The sequence below is a fragment of the Amborella trichopoda genome, chromosome 6 (assembly GCF_054954075.1).
Source record: "Amborella trichopoda isolate Santa Cruz 75 chromosome 6, AtrichopodaSantaCruz75HAP2 v2.0, whole genome shotgun sequence".
NCBI lineage: Eukaryota > Viridiplantae > Streptophyta > Magnoliopsida > Amborellales > Amborellaceae > Amborella > Amborella trichopoda.
Window position 1 is genome coordinate 24,806,701 of NC_142341.1, and position 14,354 is coordinate 24,821,054.

General features: G+C 37.8%; 1 protein-coding gene across 2 annotated transcripts in view; it reads left to right on the forward strand.

Moving 5' to 3' along the window:
• The window catches only part of UBP5 (ubiquitin-specific protease 5), a 34,124-nt gene extending 21,862 nt beyond the window's left edge, over positions 1–12,262 (forward strand). The window contains exons 9-13 of one of the 2 annotated variants that reach the window (XR_016057914.1): positions 7,748–8,022; positions 8,130–8,278; positions 10,032–10,583; positions 10,983–11,256; positions 11,794–12,262. Coding sequence is in view for 1 of the 2 variants with exons in the window: in XM_006850274.4 (XP_006850337.1) it covers positions 7,765–8,022; positions 8,130–8,278; positions 10,032–10,583; positions 10,983–11,256; positions 11,794–11,958 (1,398 nt within the window). In the remaining variant the exon portion in view is untranslated. The remainder of the gene's footprint in view (positions 1–7,747; positions 8,023–8,129; positions 8,279–10,031; positions 10,584–10,982; positions 11,257–11,793) is intronic. The other variant, XM_006850274.4, reaches the window with a different exon arrangement.
• Positions 12,263–14,354: the final 2,092 nt, after the last annotated feature.

Here is a 14,354-nt window from a genome sequence, read left to right on the forward strand (position 1 = left end):
AGGCCAAGGTACTTACTTGGCAGGGCGTCAATCCCACAGTCCAGGTTTCTAGGCTGCACTTGTTCATTGTTGGGGTCCATACAGAGCCCATCATCTTTGTCTTTTCTAGATTAATATTGAGCCAGGTTTCAAGTTTGAAACACCTAGGAACAACCAAATGTCTTCCAATTACTGAGGATTTGCGCCACTAAACAGAAGTGTATCATTAACGTATTGTAAATGGGGTACTGAGAGGAACCCTGCTGGAAGATAATAAACCTTGGGAAAGTTTTGGATATTGAGATTGGAGATAGATATGCTGAAAGTCTTCAATACAATCGCAAAACGAAAAGGGGATGGGGGGGGGGATTTTGATGAAGGCTACTGGATGACAGGAAGTACCCTTGAGGGAAGCTGTCAATGAGAAGGGGGGGAGTGCATGCATGCTGAAATCTAACTTCACCACTTGCTGCCAAAACCATAAGCCCAATCACCTGATCCAATATATCCTAATCAACATGTTTGGTTGTAAGCCGTCTTCAATCTAGTCTGTAGAACAGGCTCAAGGATTTGGACAAGTATGAGTAGCTTCGTGAGCTATCAAGACACCATCCAATAACTATCCTTGACTAAGTTGGCATGGGGCATTGTTCGACCACATGAAGGAAGTCCATTTAATGAAGGTCAACCAGATTATTCCTGAGGACAAAGTTTGAGAAAGTTGATAGACTGGCCGTGATCCTATTGCTCCTCATTTTCTAAAACCCCCAATGAGTCCTATTGAAATCCTCACCTAGGCAACAAAGGGTGTCATACCTAGCAACCACTTCATTTAACTTAGCCCTAAAAGGCTGCTCATAGGTTGAGGCTGTAGGTCCAAAAACAAGCGTGAACGTCTGCAAAAATCATCAGTGCCTTCTAAACATAAAAGCGAGACCGAAAATCAGCCAATATGCATCGATGACTCCAAACGATGCTAAGGGTCTCATAGGATACAAATCCGATCAGAGGCCCTCCTCTTTGAAGGAAGGGCTTTCCATTCACACGGCCTTCTGCCCTAGAGATGTTGGTCCAAGGTTAGGTCAAGAACAACCAGCTTAGTTTCCACAATGGCAAGTATTTTGATGGCCTTTTTGTACTGAGGTTGGCCTAAACCCTGAATGTATGTCTCGAATACATCTGCATCTAAATTGCTCTTAGGAGGAGGAAGGAGTATGGGTAGGAGGTGCTAAAGTGGGTACCCCAAACCTCTCTTAAGGTAGAACTGCAGTGGCTTTTGAGCTCTCTCACTTCTCTGACACTTGCTTTGCTTCTCTAACGTTGTTGTTGTCAGAGGTCAGGCCATTATAAGTGGAGCCCATTTTGCTGAAATTTGATATATGTTACAATGTTATCAAATTCGCTTTGCTTCGATTTTAAGCACAAACCGAAGCGAAGAGAGGCGTGTTGCTACCGCTTCGGTCAGATTCGGGCCGCTTCGGCCAGATTCAGGTTTGCTTCGGCAGAAGCTTCGGGCTGCTTTAGTCAGAAAAGAAATACCTATATAAAATTATTTTTTTTAATTTTTTTTTGTAAATTTTGAAATTTTCTATTATTTTTATATATTTTATATATAAATATTTAATTTATTTATATTAAATTAAAAAAAAGGTCTGAAGTCTTCTCCCGAATTGGCCGAAGCATTGAATTACTTCATTTTTCTCACCAAACCGAAGAAGACTCCAAAGCAAATTTGGTGACATTGATATGTTACCATTGTATCCATCAATTGGCAATCTCTTCTGAACCACCCATCAAATAGGAAATCAGTTCAGGAGGAGCCCTTAGATGATAGGGATCTGGAGCATCACCAGTTGATGGTTCCCAGGACTGAGAGCTCTCAGAGCTTGAGAGACTTCAAAATGTAGAAATATGAAAGAGAGAAAAAAGAATTGAGTCTAGAGAGAGAGGATGCGATTTATGGATGGAAGGGTTGGAGACAGAACGTGAGAAAGTGAGAGAGAGAGAGAGTAGCGTTGAGAATGTAAGAGAGGTTACCACACCAACACACCGCGCTCATTTTTATTTGTAATGATAATTATAAAAAGTACAGAAATGCCCCATAGTATGGGAAAAGGACAAATAAGTCCTTAAGGACTTAAATACAAAACAAGTAACAATAAACTTCGACATCTACAACACTCCCTCTCAATTTGTTGGATAAATATCAATCATGCCCAGCTTGCTTAAGATCACTTGCAATCAAGTTTTCACAACAGCCTTGGTAAGAATATCTGCTAACTGGTCTTTTTTTTTATATATGAACGGCATATTTCTCTAGGAGCGACTCTTTCGTGAATGAAAGGACTATCTATCTCCATGTACTTGGCTCTATCATGTCAGACTAGATTGTGAGCTATACTGACGATTGCGTCCGTATCACATTGCAAGGACATTTGTCGTTACACAGGAAAGCCAAGTTCCTCGTAAAGGAATTCTGAGCCAAAATAATTCACATGCTTCATGAGGCATGGATCTTTACTATGCTTCTTCACTTAACATGGTTAAAACTGAATGTTTCTTACTCCAACTCACAAGATTACCTGCAACCAGTGTACAGTAGCTTGATGTAGATCTTCGATCAACAATAGTACCAGCCCAATCCGTGGCTATATAAGCTTCAACTCACAAGCAGTCTACTTGGTGTGATTTTAGATATCTAAGAACTTTGTCAGTAGCCTCAAGATGAGTAGTTCGCGGAGCATACACAAAATGACTTGATTGATCACATTCACATAAGATGTAATATCTTGATGTGTGAGTGAGAGATATACCCATCTACCCACTAATCTCTTAAACATATCAACATCTTTGAGGGCTTCACCCCCTTGGTTCTCTAGCTTGTGGATTTGCTTTATAGAAGTATCAACTGGTTTAGCCACAAACTTTCTTGTCTCCTTAAGAAGATCCAGCACATACTTCTTTTTAGAGAAAATATTCGTCTCTTAGACCTGGCCATCTGAAGAAAATACTTTCATGGACTAGATCTTTAATTTCAACTTCCCTTGCCAAAGAATTGAGTTGCTAAATGTCCTTAAAGATATTTAGCTGTTACGACAATATCATCCACGTAACAATCAGGGTAGCAGTATTGGTCTTGATATGTTTGACAGATAAGGTATGCTCCACATGACTCCAAGTATACCCGATTTTTTGAACGATACGACTGAACCTCTCAAAGCAAGCTTGAGGAGTTAGACCATAGATGGCCTTTCTCAATCTACAAACTTTTCTTTCATATCTAAGTGCTTGAAATTTAAGTGGAGGTACCATATACACTTCTTCCTGTAGTTCCCCCTGGAAGAGCACTTTCTTGACATCCATTTGGTGCAATAGACCATGCGAAGTAAGCTGCCAGGAATTGGCATTGACCAAACAACCCGAATGGAGTTGGCAAGTGTCTCCTGGTAGTCTATCCGGGCAATGCGCCCATGCCCCCCTTGCCCGCCTAGACACAAAGTGGGCCATTTTTTGAATCATTGGGTTGCACATGCTTGCTTCTTGGTCCATTGTTAGGCCGACAATTACCAGGAGGGTAGGCGGCTAAGGCTGAAACCTTAACAAGCAAGAGGATAATGGGACGAATAACTGTTGATGGGTTATGATGAGGAGGAATATTGTAGTGGATCGATTGGGGGTGGCAAGGGATAGGGTGATAGGGTAGGGCAAATGATTTGGTGGTTTTCTTGTCAATGCTCTTTGGCTATTTTTATTTTTATTTTTGAGTTAGACATCATTTAAATGGTCAAATCACCTCATAAAATTAATTAGGTGGTTAAATCAACAATTTTACCAAGCAATCAGTTTTTATAAAATACTCTTACATAGACACCAGAAGTTATTAAAAAAATCTCAAGTTGTCCTTGTTTGGGGTATGTAATCCGGAACAAGCAAGGGTGTTTTGGTAATTCGACTCACTTAAGTCACTTAAGCTAAATAACCTAAATTCCCTTCCTTGTTATGGGTTCCAAACCTTGAGCAGTTTTTTTCATTTATAAGATCTTTGTTCCATGTTTGGGACCTGGTACAAAGAGGGGCATTTGATAGTTTGCCCCAGGCATAAATATCCTTGCCTTTTGTCAGATGCAAAACCCTGAACAAGGTTTTCTAATGAAAGAAACATGTTGTGGAGTTGGAATCCAGATCAAGCAGGTACATTTAGGTAATTTCGGATTGAGTTTCTTAAGAGACCTAATAAGCAAATACCCTTGCTTGTTTGGAGTTCAAAACCTAGAAAGAGGGTATTTTGGACATTTTCTAACAAAATAGTTGAGGACATACCTAAGCAAAATGGAATATCCAAAAGTAAGCACTTTGTTAGGAAATAAGTTGATTTAACGACCTCATTGATTTTTTGAGATGGTTTGACCGTTTTACTCATAGTTCCCCCTCCCCCCCCCCCCTCTCTCTCTCTCTCTCTCTCTCTCTCTCTCTCTCTCTCCCTCCGTGGATGACTACTTTCAAGTTTATCTCACGTATTATATTCTTGGGCTACTGTTTTCCTGGCATCCTTCGATGATTATATTATATAACTTATTTTTTATTAGAACTTTACCTGTTATTTAAGGTTCTTAACCCTATAAGATCAGGTAATAAGGATATTCTCAAAAACAAAAAACAAAAAATGGTAATAAGGCTGGAAATCAATCAGTTTTTGAGTAGCTGGTTTAGTACGATCATTCCATTTGGTGTAGTGGGATTTGGATGGATGCGCTGGTCGATCTTTGTTGTGGCCCTTTCACTGTCCTTTTTGACCTTCCTCATAGTGTTTAACCATATATTTGGGATCTATAGGTTTTTCTGTTGGCTTATGTTAGTTATGGCTGGTTAAGGGGGCCAATATTCTTGTATTTTCTTCATTTTTTTCCTTTTTTAATGCAAATTAGTTCACCATTCCTTACTAAAAGGGGTGGACTTCCTTCACATCGGGTATTTTCGCAATGGTACCTCCCTTACTATGGTTGAAAGGATTTTTTCTCTTGTGCCTAAGACATATTATACCAAGTTTGTATCTGTTCCTTGGTGTATTTAACTCCTTTCACGATTCTAAATGGAAAGGATCCCTCTCTACCCTTTCAATCTACCATATTACCTTTTAATCTTCTGGTGATAGAGTTGGGTGTCGTGTAAAGTGACAATGCATCAGATGAATATTGTTGCTTTGACTAAAGGGATTCCCCTTTGAAAAGATCCTACCAGCTCGTTTTCTTATCTTTGTTGCATTGGATCCCACTACCATAAGTGCCTTCTTGTGGTCAACATTTCTTTGAGGGGGTTAATTTTGGGTTCTCATCTTGATCTAAATCTAATGGGCAAGACAAGAGACAATTTTCCTCGTAGTTCTCACAACTTTTCCTCAATGGTCTACTAAGATATGGTTCCCGTGATAGTAGTTCTTCACAAAAATACCTACAAGTAATACACTTTTTAAAAGCATAACAACCTTTTATCAATGATGTCGAGCACTACTGCGGCCGATTCGAACAGGGAACCAGTACCCTATCCAGTCCTGTCCGGTCCATCAAACTGGTCTTGGACCAATGGACTGATACCCAATCCAGGATCGAGCTGGCTGGTCTCGATGGAGGCAAGAAAATGTTAGTTTTGGTCTTATTTTGGTTTTTAATAAACAAAGGTGTTAAGGTGTTTTTTTTCCATCCTTTTGGGGTTTGTATAGGGGCATTTTCTTAAAATGAAGAGTAAGGGTCTGTTTTTTTTTGGGTTTTCTGTTCGGAAGGAGAGAAAGCCTCTCTCTCTCTCTCTCTCTCTCTCTCTCTCTCTCTGTGTGAACGGAAAGCCACAAGCTTTAGGGTGAACATCTGGCGACTTTTCTAATCAAAATTTGGCAAAAGACAAAATGTTCAACCTAGAACTAAGCATATGTCATTTATTTTAATTTTTTCCTCTTTGGATTTAAAATGGAAAAAAGAACAAAAAATATTTTGTTTTTAGGGTTGGGGCTTTTACAAAAAAAATTGCTTGTGCATTTTTATTGCCTTTCAGCTTTGGTTTTTGAAGGGCTTTTACAATTTGTAAGTGCCCAAGGAAGTAACGCAGAAAATGCAAAAAAAGAATAAGAAATTTATTTTGGGCCTTTTTTTTTTGACTTTTAAGGGCTATTATGATTTGGTAAATCCCTTAAACAACAGAAAATGCACAAAAAATTTGTTTGTGTATGTGTTTTTCTTATATCTTTGGCTTTGGATTTCAACTTTAAGGGCATTTGCTTATTGCTGTAACCCTTAAAAAGCAGAAGCCAAAAATGAAAAAAATGATGTCCAAAACACAACTTTCTTTTGTGGGTGTGTGTGTGTGCGCTTTTTCATTTACTGTTTTTAAGGGCTTTTATAATTTTGTAAAAAGTCCTTACAAAAAGTAAATGAAAAAAAAAACTGTTTTCATGGCTATATGTATGATTATGAGCTTCTTGTTTAGTTGTTTTGTGCCTGAAATAGTTGTTTTAATATTAGCTTATTGTTGCTTGATGGGTTATTTTTGCTTGTAATATTTTTTTTTAATTTGTTTCCCCCAATTTTTCCTTTTCTTTATTTTTAGGTGAATCCGTGGGGACTTGGGCTCCTACCCCTTTTTCATTAATAAAAAATAAGGTTACAAATAATATAGAGTTTATGGTAGAGATCTTTAATGTAAGGTCCTGGCCATCTCAGAAGAAATAAATGAAGAAAGAAAGTTAGGTGGTCAGGCACGCCAAACGGTGGCCTTGGAGAGGCTTGCAATGCTCTTGGCTAGGTAGTCGGCCACCAAGTTGGCCTCTCGCTAGACATGCGTAGTATTCCAGGGGTGGCCATCAAGGTGGTAAAAGCAATTTTCTTCCCATGATGCGAAGATTCCAGCGGGGCTTGTGGCGACCATGAAGGGAATGCACCAGAATATGCAAGTCGTTTTTGATGAGCAAGGGAAAACAAAGCATCTTGATATAGCTGCATGCCCCTTTCAATTTTCCCTTTTCTGGGATTTGTTTCATATGGAATATGTTTTAATTTTGAAATTGTTCCATTCCACTTGGGTCTTATTAGACTGGTGCCTTCATCAGTCCAGTCCCAACAACGTTTGACTTTATTATGTTAAGGTCTCAGTAAAAAGTGAATCCCAAAACCCAATGGTCTCGTCAGAGAGAAGTTGATGAGAGATGATGTTTTGGGGAAGTTCGGTGTTTCTTTGCCTTGTGTGTTTTGGTTCAGGGGGTTGTCATAGTTCATGAAGTCAAGGTGGTATTTGGTCTTGATATGTGGTGAGCTTATGGACTTTTTACCTTTTTGCGTATGGAAGCACATGGTTTTTCTGATTTTCATCTTTTTACTTGGGAATCTAAGTGGCTTCAACTCACGCCACGTGAGATTTTTGTAATTTCATACTTATACTAAATGAACTTTTCCCCCGCAAAAAAAAAAAGAAAAAGAACAAAAAAAGAAAGAAAAATCTAAGGGGCTTCAATTTAATGATGTTGTCCTTTGTTTGTGGGGCCCAGGCTAATGTTCCTCTTACCTGTGAAATACTGTTTTAGCTGGCACGATTCCTTTATGTTGGGAGTTCTGCCTTCTATATTAGGAATGCTTGATATGTGTGCCAATATCTGCTGATATCTTTCTTCATTTTATAAAGAACAAATTGTTTTGTCAGCATGCTGTAATTGAATTGTCGAGCTTCTTTGTGGTTTATGCTATTTGATGCTGTTTCAAAAACTATTTTCCACCATGATTTTGTTTAGTGATGTGATTGGTGCAGGGCCAATACAAATCAACTCTAGTTTGTCCTGTCTGTGGAAAGGTCTCTGTGACCTTTGATCCCTTTATGTACCTTTCATTGCCATTACCATCGACAACAACACGCACCATGACTGTCATGGTATTCAGTAGTGAGGGTGGCACATTGCCAATGCCATGTACTGTAACTTTGCCCAAGCAGGGGAAGTGCAAGGACTTGATGCAAGCCATAGGCAATGCTTGTTCCTTGAAAAATGGGGAAAAGCTTTTACTTGCAGAGGTGTGTATGGATAATATCTTGTAACCTGTTCTAAGATATGGTAACTTTTCAGCATAGACTGCTAAATCCTGTAGTCCATGTTAAGTATTGAATGATGGTTGTTACAGATCCAGAGTCACTTGATTCATCGCTTCTTGGAGGATCCTTTGATCTCATTATCCAGTATTAAAGATGATGATCACCTTGCTGCTTATAAGCTTCCAAAGTATGCGAAGACCGCAACTTTTCTGCAGTTGATACATCGGCGCAAAGAAGTGTAAGTTGAGCTACGTTGGAACCTGTGCAGCTATCATGAGATAATTTAGACCAAAAAACTAAATATGGAAACAAAGGAAAAAAAACTATCATTGAGAACCAACCAAAAACCAAGTCTCTGTGTGTGTGTGTGTGTGTGTGCGTGTGTCAATAATTTATTCTTAAACGTCTCTTCTGGCATATCTATTCTCATCTGTGTTATTAGGGTTTTGTAAAAATGTCTGGATTTAATTCATAATCATGGGGTGCTAACTTTCAATTGTGTTGTCCATTTTCTTAAAAAGTTCAGTGCTTGTCTTGGATAATTTGCTTCTCCTCTGATTTCCTAATGGATTAGAAAAACCGATTCTACAAATCGTGCTTCTTCTGCTTATTCTCCTATGATTAAAAACATTATGTTCCACACTGTGGGTGCAGGATGTGTTTTATTGTCATTTTCTTCATGGTTTTACCATCAATGACAGTTTTTATCTATTCCTTTGTTCTATGTCTGGGTTTCTTAACAATCATAGGCCTTAAATTCTTCCACCATCTTTATAATTCTTTGCTTCAATAAATTTGTTCTTTTTACTTGCTTCAAAATGACCAGATATTTAATAGAAGGGCTCGTGTATGTTGCTACATTCTGGTTTTAATAGAGCTTGTATTAAACCTTTTGGAGTGTGACCAATCTCATCCAGGGTTTTAGGATGATTCCTTTCAGAACCTCAGCCTAAACGATCTACGAGTACTATAAGAATAATTTGCGCTTAGAGAGTCCTGACTTTCTTTTCACAATCCTCACATCTACATCTTCATATAAGCTAGTAGTGAGTTTAAGTACTTTCAAATGGATGAAACATATTTTGTGAGTTCATATTACCTCAAAGTCCAAATGTTATGTTCTCCAAACCCCTTTGGAGTTGAATTTGACTTGTGGACCGCTCTTTGTCACACTTGAAAGCTTTAAGATGAGGTTAGTCAAGCACAATTTAGATCCCTTCTAAATGACATTGTGAGAGAACTCTACTAGGATGGCTTGCCTCCTTTGAAGCCCTTATATTGCACCCACCCTGAGCAAAAATGTCTCGGTGGGTATGTTTGTGACTTTCCTATGCTCCGGCATCTGTTCATTGTGTGAATGGTGGTGTGTCGAATTCATATGCAATTATACTCATGGATTAGCAGCTAACAGTACCATATATGACAGGAAAAGGATGAACATATTTTACTTGTACAGTATGGTCAATACAACTTAGATTTAATTTTAGGACATGGTTTCTATGAGTGCATGTAGAAATGAGTCACCTCTTAAAAATCTATTTTTGAGATGGATTTTTTTACTTAATTTTTAAGGACATGTAATCAATCTTTAACATAGAGATCATGAATATGAAAAAATAAATAAATTTGAAAATTAGAAATAATAACTTTATTAAGAAAACATTTGGACTGTTAGTTTCAATTGTTTTTAGATGGACCACCTATTTGCATCCATCTTTAAGATGGATGCTTTAATACCTCGAGGACCACAAATGTAGAAATGCGGTCCTTGCCACATGAAACAATTTTCCTTAATTTTATGGTCTTTATGTATCCCTGTGCCATATTCTTGTTTTGAATTTCTACTGGCCTGAAAGCTTCCATTCATGATGTCACTGGTTATACATATCTAATATCTTTAGCCTGTGCATACACCTCTCTTCAACTGGGTAATATTGTAATAGACTTCATGTTGAGCTCATTTCTGCTGTTCTAATGCTAGCGAATTGCAGGGACTCTGTTAATACTGCTATCTGGAAACCCTATGGGACCCCTCTTGTGGCATCCATCTCTGAGGATGTCAAAAGACGTGGGGATATCCAAAGTATTGTTCAGGCCATGCTTGCCCCTATGCTGAGATCTGAAAAAGCCGAGTCTTATTTTAAGCGCAAAACAAGCATATCCCCACCCAATTTATCCAAGGAGTTAATACAGGGTGGAGCACATTCTGATTCAGGAGTATCCATGACTGAAGATGAGGAAAGCAGTTCTAAAGGAGGGATACCGAAATTGCCTTTGCAATTAGTAGATGAGAACAACGTATGTATAGATTTGTCAACTGGAGAACACGAAGCAATCCAGCTGTCAACTTCATCTTCAATGTTGGTGTTTATGGATTGGTCAGAAAAAGAGTTACAGAAGTATGATACCCGTTATCTCGAGAACTTACCTGAAGTGTTCAAGTATGGCCCTGCGACCAAAAAAGCACGGACTGAACCTCTCTCACTGTATACCTGTTTGGAAGCCTTTCTGCGGGAGGAGCCATTGGTGCCTGAAGATATGTGGTTAGTTTGAATATTTCATTTTTCTGTTATTTCATAGTATTTATTTTTATGTATTTATTTATTCATTCATAGTGGGCTACTGGGGGAATTCATATTGGGACTTGCAATGATATGCATCCTTCTCTAGTTCTAAGTTTCTAGTCTTCATTTATGTATTTTTACTTGATACTTGTCCCCCAGTGAAAATTCTTCCCTTTGTGAATTCTTTGATAAGCAGGTCAGTCCAAAAGTCTGTGCTTTTTGTTTGCCATTGCTTACAGTACTACCCAGGTTAATTTCCTTTTTGTCAAGGAAGCAAACTATTAGACACGTCCACAAATGGATGTACTTGCATGAAATTTGCTCTTCCTCTTGTGCATTTTTTATATTTTTGATTTATTAGTACCTTCTTCATTCTAGGCTTTGTCCACAATGTAACGAGCGGCGACAAGCAAGCAAGAAGCTGGATTTGTGGAGGCTGCCCGAGGTGCTGGTCATCCACCTGAAGAGGTTCTCTTATAGCAGATCCATGAAGCATAAACTTGAAACGTTTGTCAATTTCCCAATCCATGACCTCGACCTGACAGACTATGTAGCCCACAAGAGTGGCTCTTCTCGCCAGCTTTACGAGCTTTACGCTTTGAGCAACCACTATGGTGGCATGGGAAGTGGCCACTACACAGCACATGTCAAGGTGAAACTGTGTTTCTACAAAAAACATTTTTTTTTTCATTCTTAGGATAATTAAAAGTGGGTGCAGTTGGTATAGCCGAAGCTCTAAACAATCAAAGTAAATGACACCTTCAAATAGTGTCGATAAATGTGGTTTTACTACCGGAATTCTTTGTGATTGACTTAAAATATATTTTCATCTTTAATTATAAAATTTAAAGCTTCAAAAATAGTGTAGATCAAGCAGATCTATGAAAACTTGAAAATCTTGAAAATTGACGGTCAAAAAATGTGTTACGAGATGCACTATTTCCAAAACTTGAAATTCATTTTTTACTCATGCCCGAGATGATCAATTTGAGGATATTTGGTCATCAAAACAACCTCTTCTAGTGAAATTTTTGAAGTGGGCTCTAATTTGATTGTTTTGAGCCTCAGCTCTATGTAAACTTTTTTCATTAAAAATAACTCTTTCTACTCTTCTTTATGATGATTGAGAACTTGTGCTAAAGTACGTGCTTTGTAACGTCAATTATTTTCTGTTCTCCTATACGTGCAGCTTTTGGATGAGAATAGGTGGTACAATTTTGATGATAGTCATATTTCTTCCTTGACTGAAGAGGAAGTGAAATCAGCAGCAGCCTATGTGCTTTTCTACAGGAGAGTGAAGAATGAGGAAGGATGTGTAAGTAATGGGGCCCAGTCTTCTGCAGATCATGTGTAACATTTCATGTGAGAAATGAAGAATATGAAAAATATATGTAGTATACAGCTAGGCTCTCCATGGTCATCAGAATTTCCCTTGTTTTAACAAAAAAATTTGAGAAAGTAATCTCCCTCAGGAATTCACATATTAGAGAATTGTGTTGATTATTAATTACGGGTAACGGGTGCCCGATGTTTACCCATGTAAGGAAAAGCTTTACATATCCAAACTGACTCAATTATTCACTAAGAATTGGTATATTTGTGTAGAAGATGGAACAGCATAATTTGAAGTTGAAACTTTATAAGGTGCCTTATAAAAAGGTCCTTGAGTACTTGCTGAAATATTCAAATATTTTTTTATTGTTAATAATCTACGAAATGTATTTTGTTCTTGTTATTTCAGATGATTGATTAATGAAAATAACAGTTGAACTGTGATGCTAGGTTCAGGATCAGACGATAACCACACACCCACTTTTAAAAGACTGAAATTTGGTTGGGGATCGGAGTATCTAGATTTCCTCTTAGACCATCCTCGTATGGGATGGGGCAGAGATTGAAATCAGGGCAAGTTCAGCCCAATAACATGATTATAAATGTCAGTTTTGAGGTTCAAAGTAGTAGTCTGCTAGATTTGAACAAAAGAAATGTGGTATTTCATGAAATTGGACGTTTTGAAAAGTGCGATGCTTACAAAGGTGTTTGAAGATATTTAAAATAGATATAGACTCCAATCAATTTTACCACTTCAGGATCAAATTTGTCCACACGTCTCTATATTATAGAAATACATAGTTTTTTTACTTCTGCGCTTATTCCTCATATAATTTTGTATTTGAATCCACAAGGCTTTATGCTTATCTTTAATATTCGTAATTTTGAATTTGTGGGTTGTTCTTCATGAATTTGAATGTGTAATTGGTCTCACGCAAAATTGAACCCACTCACTGGTCTTGTGATTGTCTTCAACTTCCACGAATTTGAATTCGTGAGTTGGTCCTTCTTAATTCATATTTATCACTTCATGCTGCTTAAGCTATTTGCACCTAGCGTATCTTTGATAACAGTCATACATCCAATCGATAATTATCTTTAACTTTGAATTTTAAATTTGCAGATACGAAATCTAACAAGGAAAACCAAGACGTTGCTGCATCTTATTGCCTTTTCGTTCAAGTTCCACTACTTTGTTGGACACATCTTAGTATATTTTTAATCGCTTTTTCCATGCGCACCCTTTAATCACAAAAACTTAGTGAGATTAAAGAGAGCTCAGAGACGAACCCAATGGTTCAAATCTTGTTGAAAATGGACTTCTGATGAAGGAGATACCATCATTCAAACTCAATGCATTTATGCTGGAATATATGTCAGCACCATCAGGGAAATGCGGATGCAACCGCTCGTTCCATATGCATCAAATATTCTCACACCTTTTGAGGGTGATAAAGAATCAAGTAAAAAATCTAATGGCCCCAGTCCCATGAGAAAATTCTTCACATCGAGGTAGAAATCTCAATTTTGGTGACCAGGTATTATTTTGACTGTAACTCAAAGGGTATAAGGCTTTCAAGGCTTAACTGCCGAGCGGTACGGATGATAGGTTAAACCACCTCCAATTGATGTGAAACTTCAAGGTGAGGGTTATAATGCCTCGAACATAGGTCTATGAGAATCTCGGCTTAGTTCCAAAATACAAGTTCTGGGGCGCCAGTCAAGGCATATATTAACTAACGGTAGATATAGACATGGGTTAAGCCAAGTCCAAATATTACCCAAGTTATATCATTTTTGGATTTTAAGGCATAGCAGGCCTTAACATATATATCTTCAGGGATTTACCTCAATATATCAACACATGGTGAGGTTACCTTTGTGCTTCATCTATTAGAACGTCACATTAAGCTGAGGGATTAAAAAGAATCATTCCTCGTAAGTTACCACATTTATGCATAACTAACGGCAAATGTTGAGAAATCAAATCGTATCTAGTTCTTCAATATATCACATGAACAATTATATCATGTCTTAAGAGTGTATGTATCTTAGAACTTTTCTCAAAACAAGATTGCTTCAATTCTTATGCCAACCTTGAATATGCTCGGCTGACGAACTATGGCCATCATATCTTTATCGTTCGTAAGTTAAAACATTTAGGGATTAACTAATGAATCAAGACACTTTAGGCATATTAAGGCCTTCAAATGGGGAATCTTGATCATATCATGTATTTCATATCATATGGGGGCATATCTGAGTAGGTATTATCAAGAACGATACTCGTATCTTATCGACCGTGCATTAAAATAATTATCCAGCATACGTTATTGGTTTTGTTGTATAACAACATCTTCAATCTATCGAGCATTCATTCACTTAGTCTTATATGTGACTAAGAGACATATCCACCAT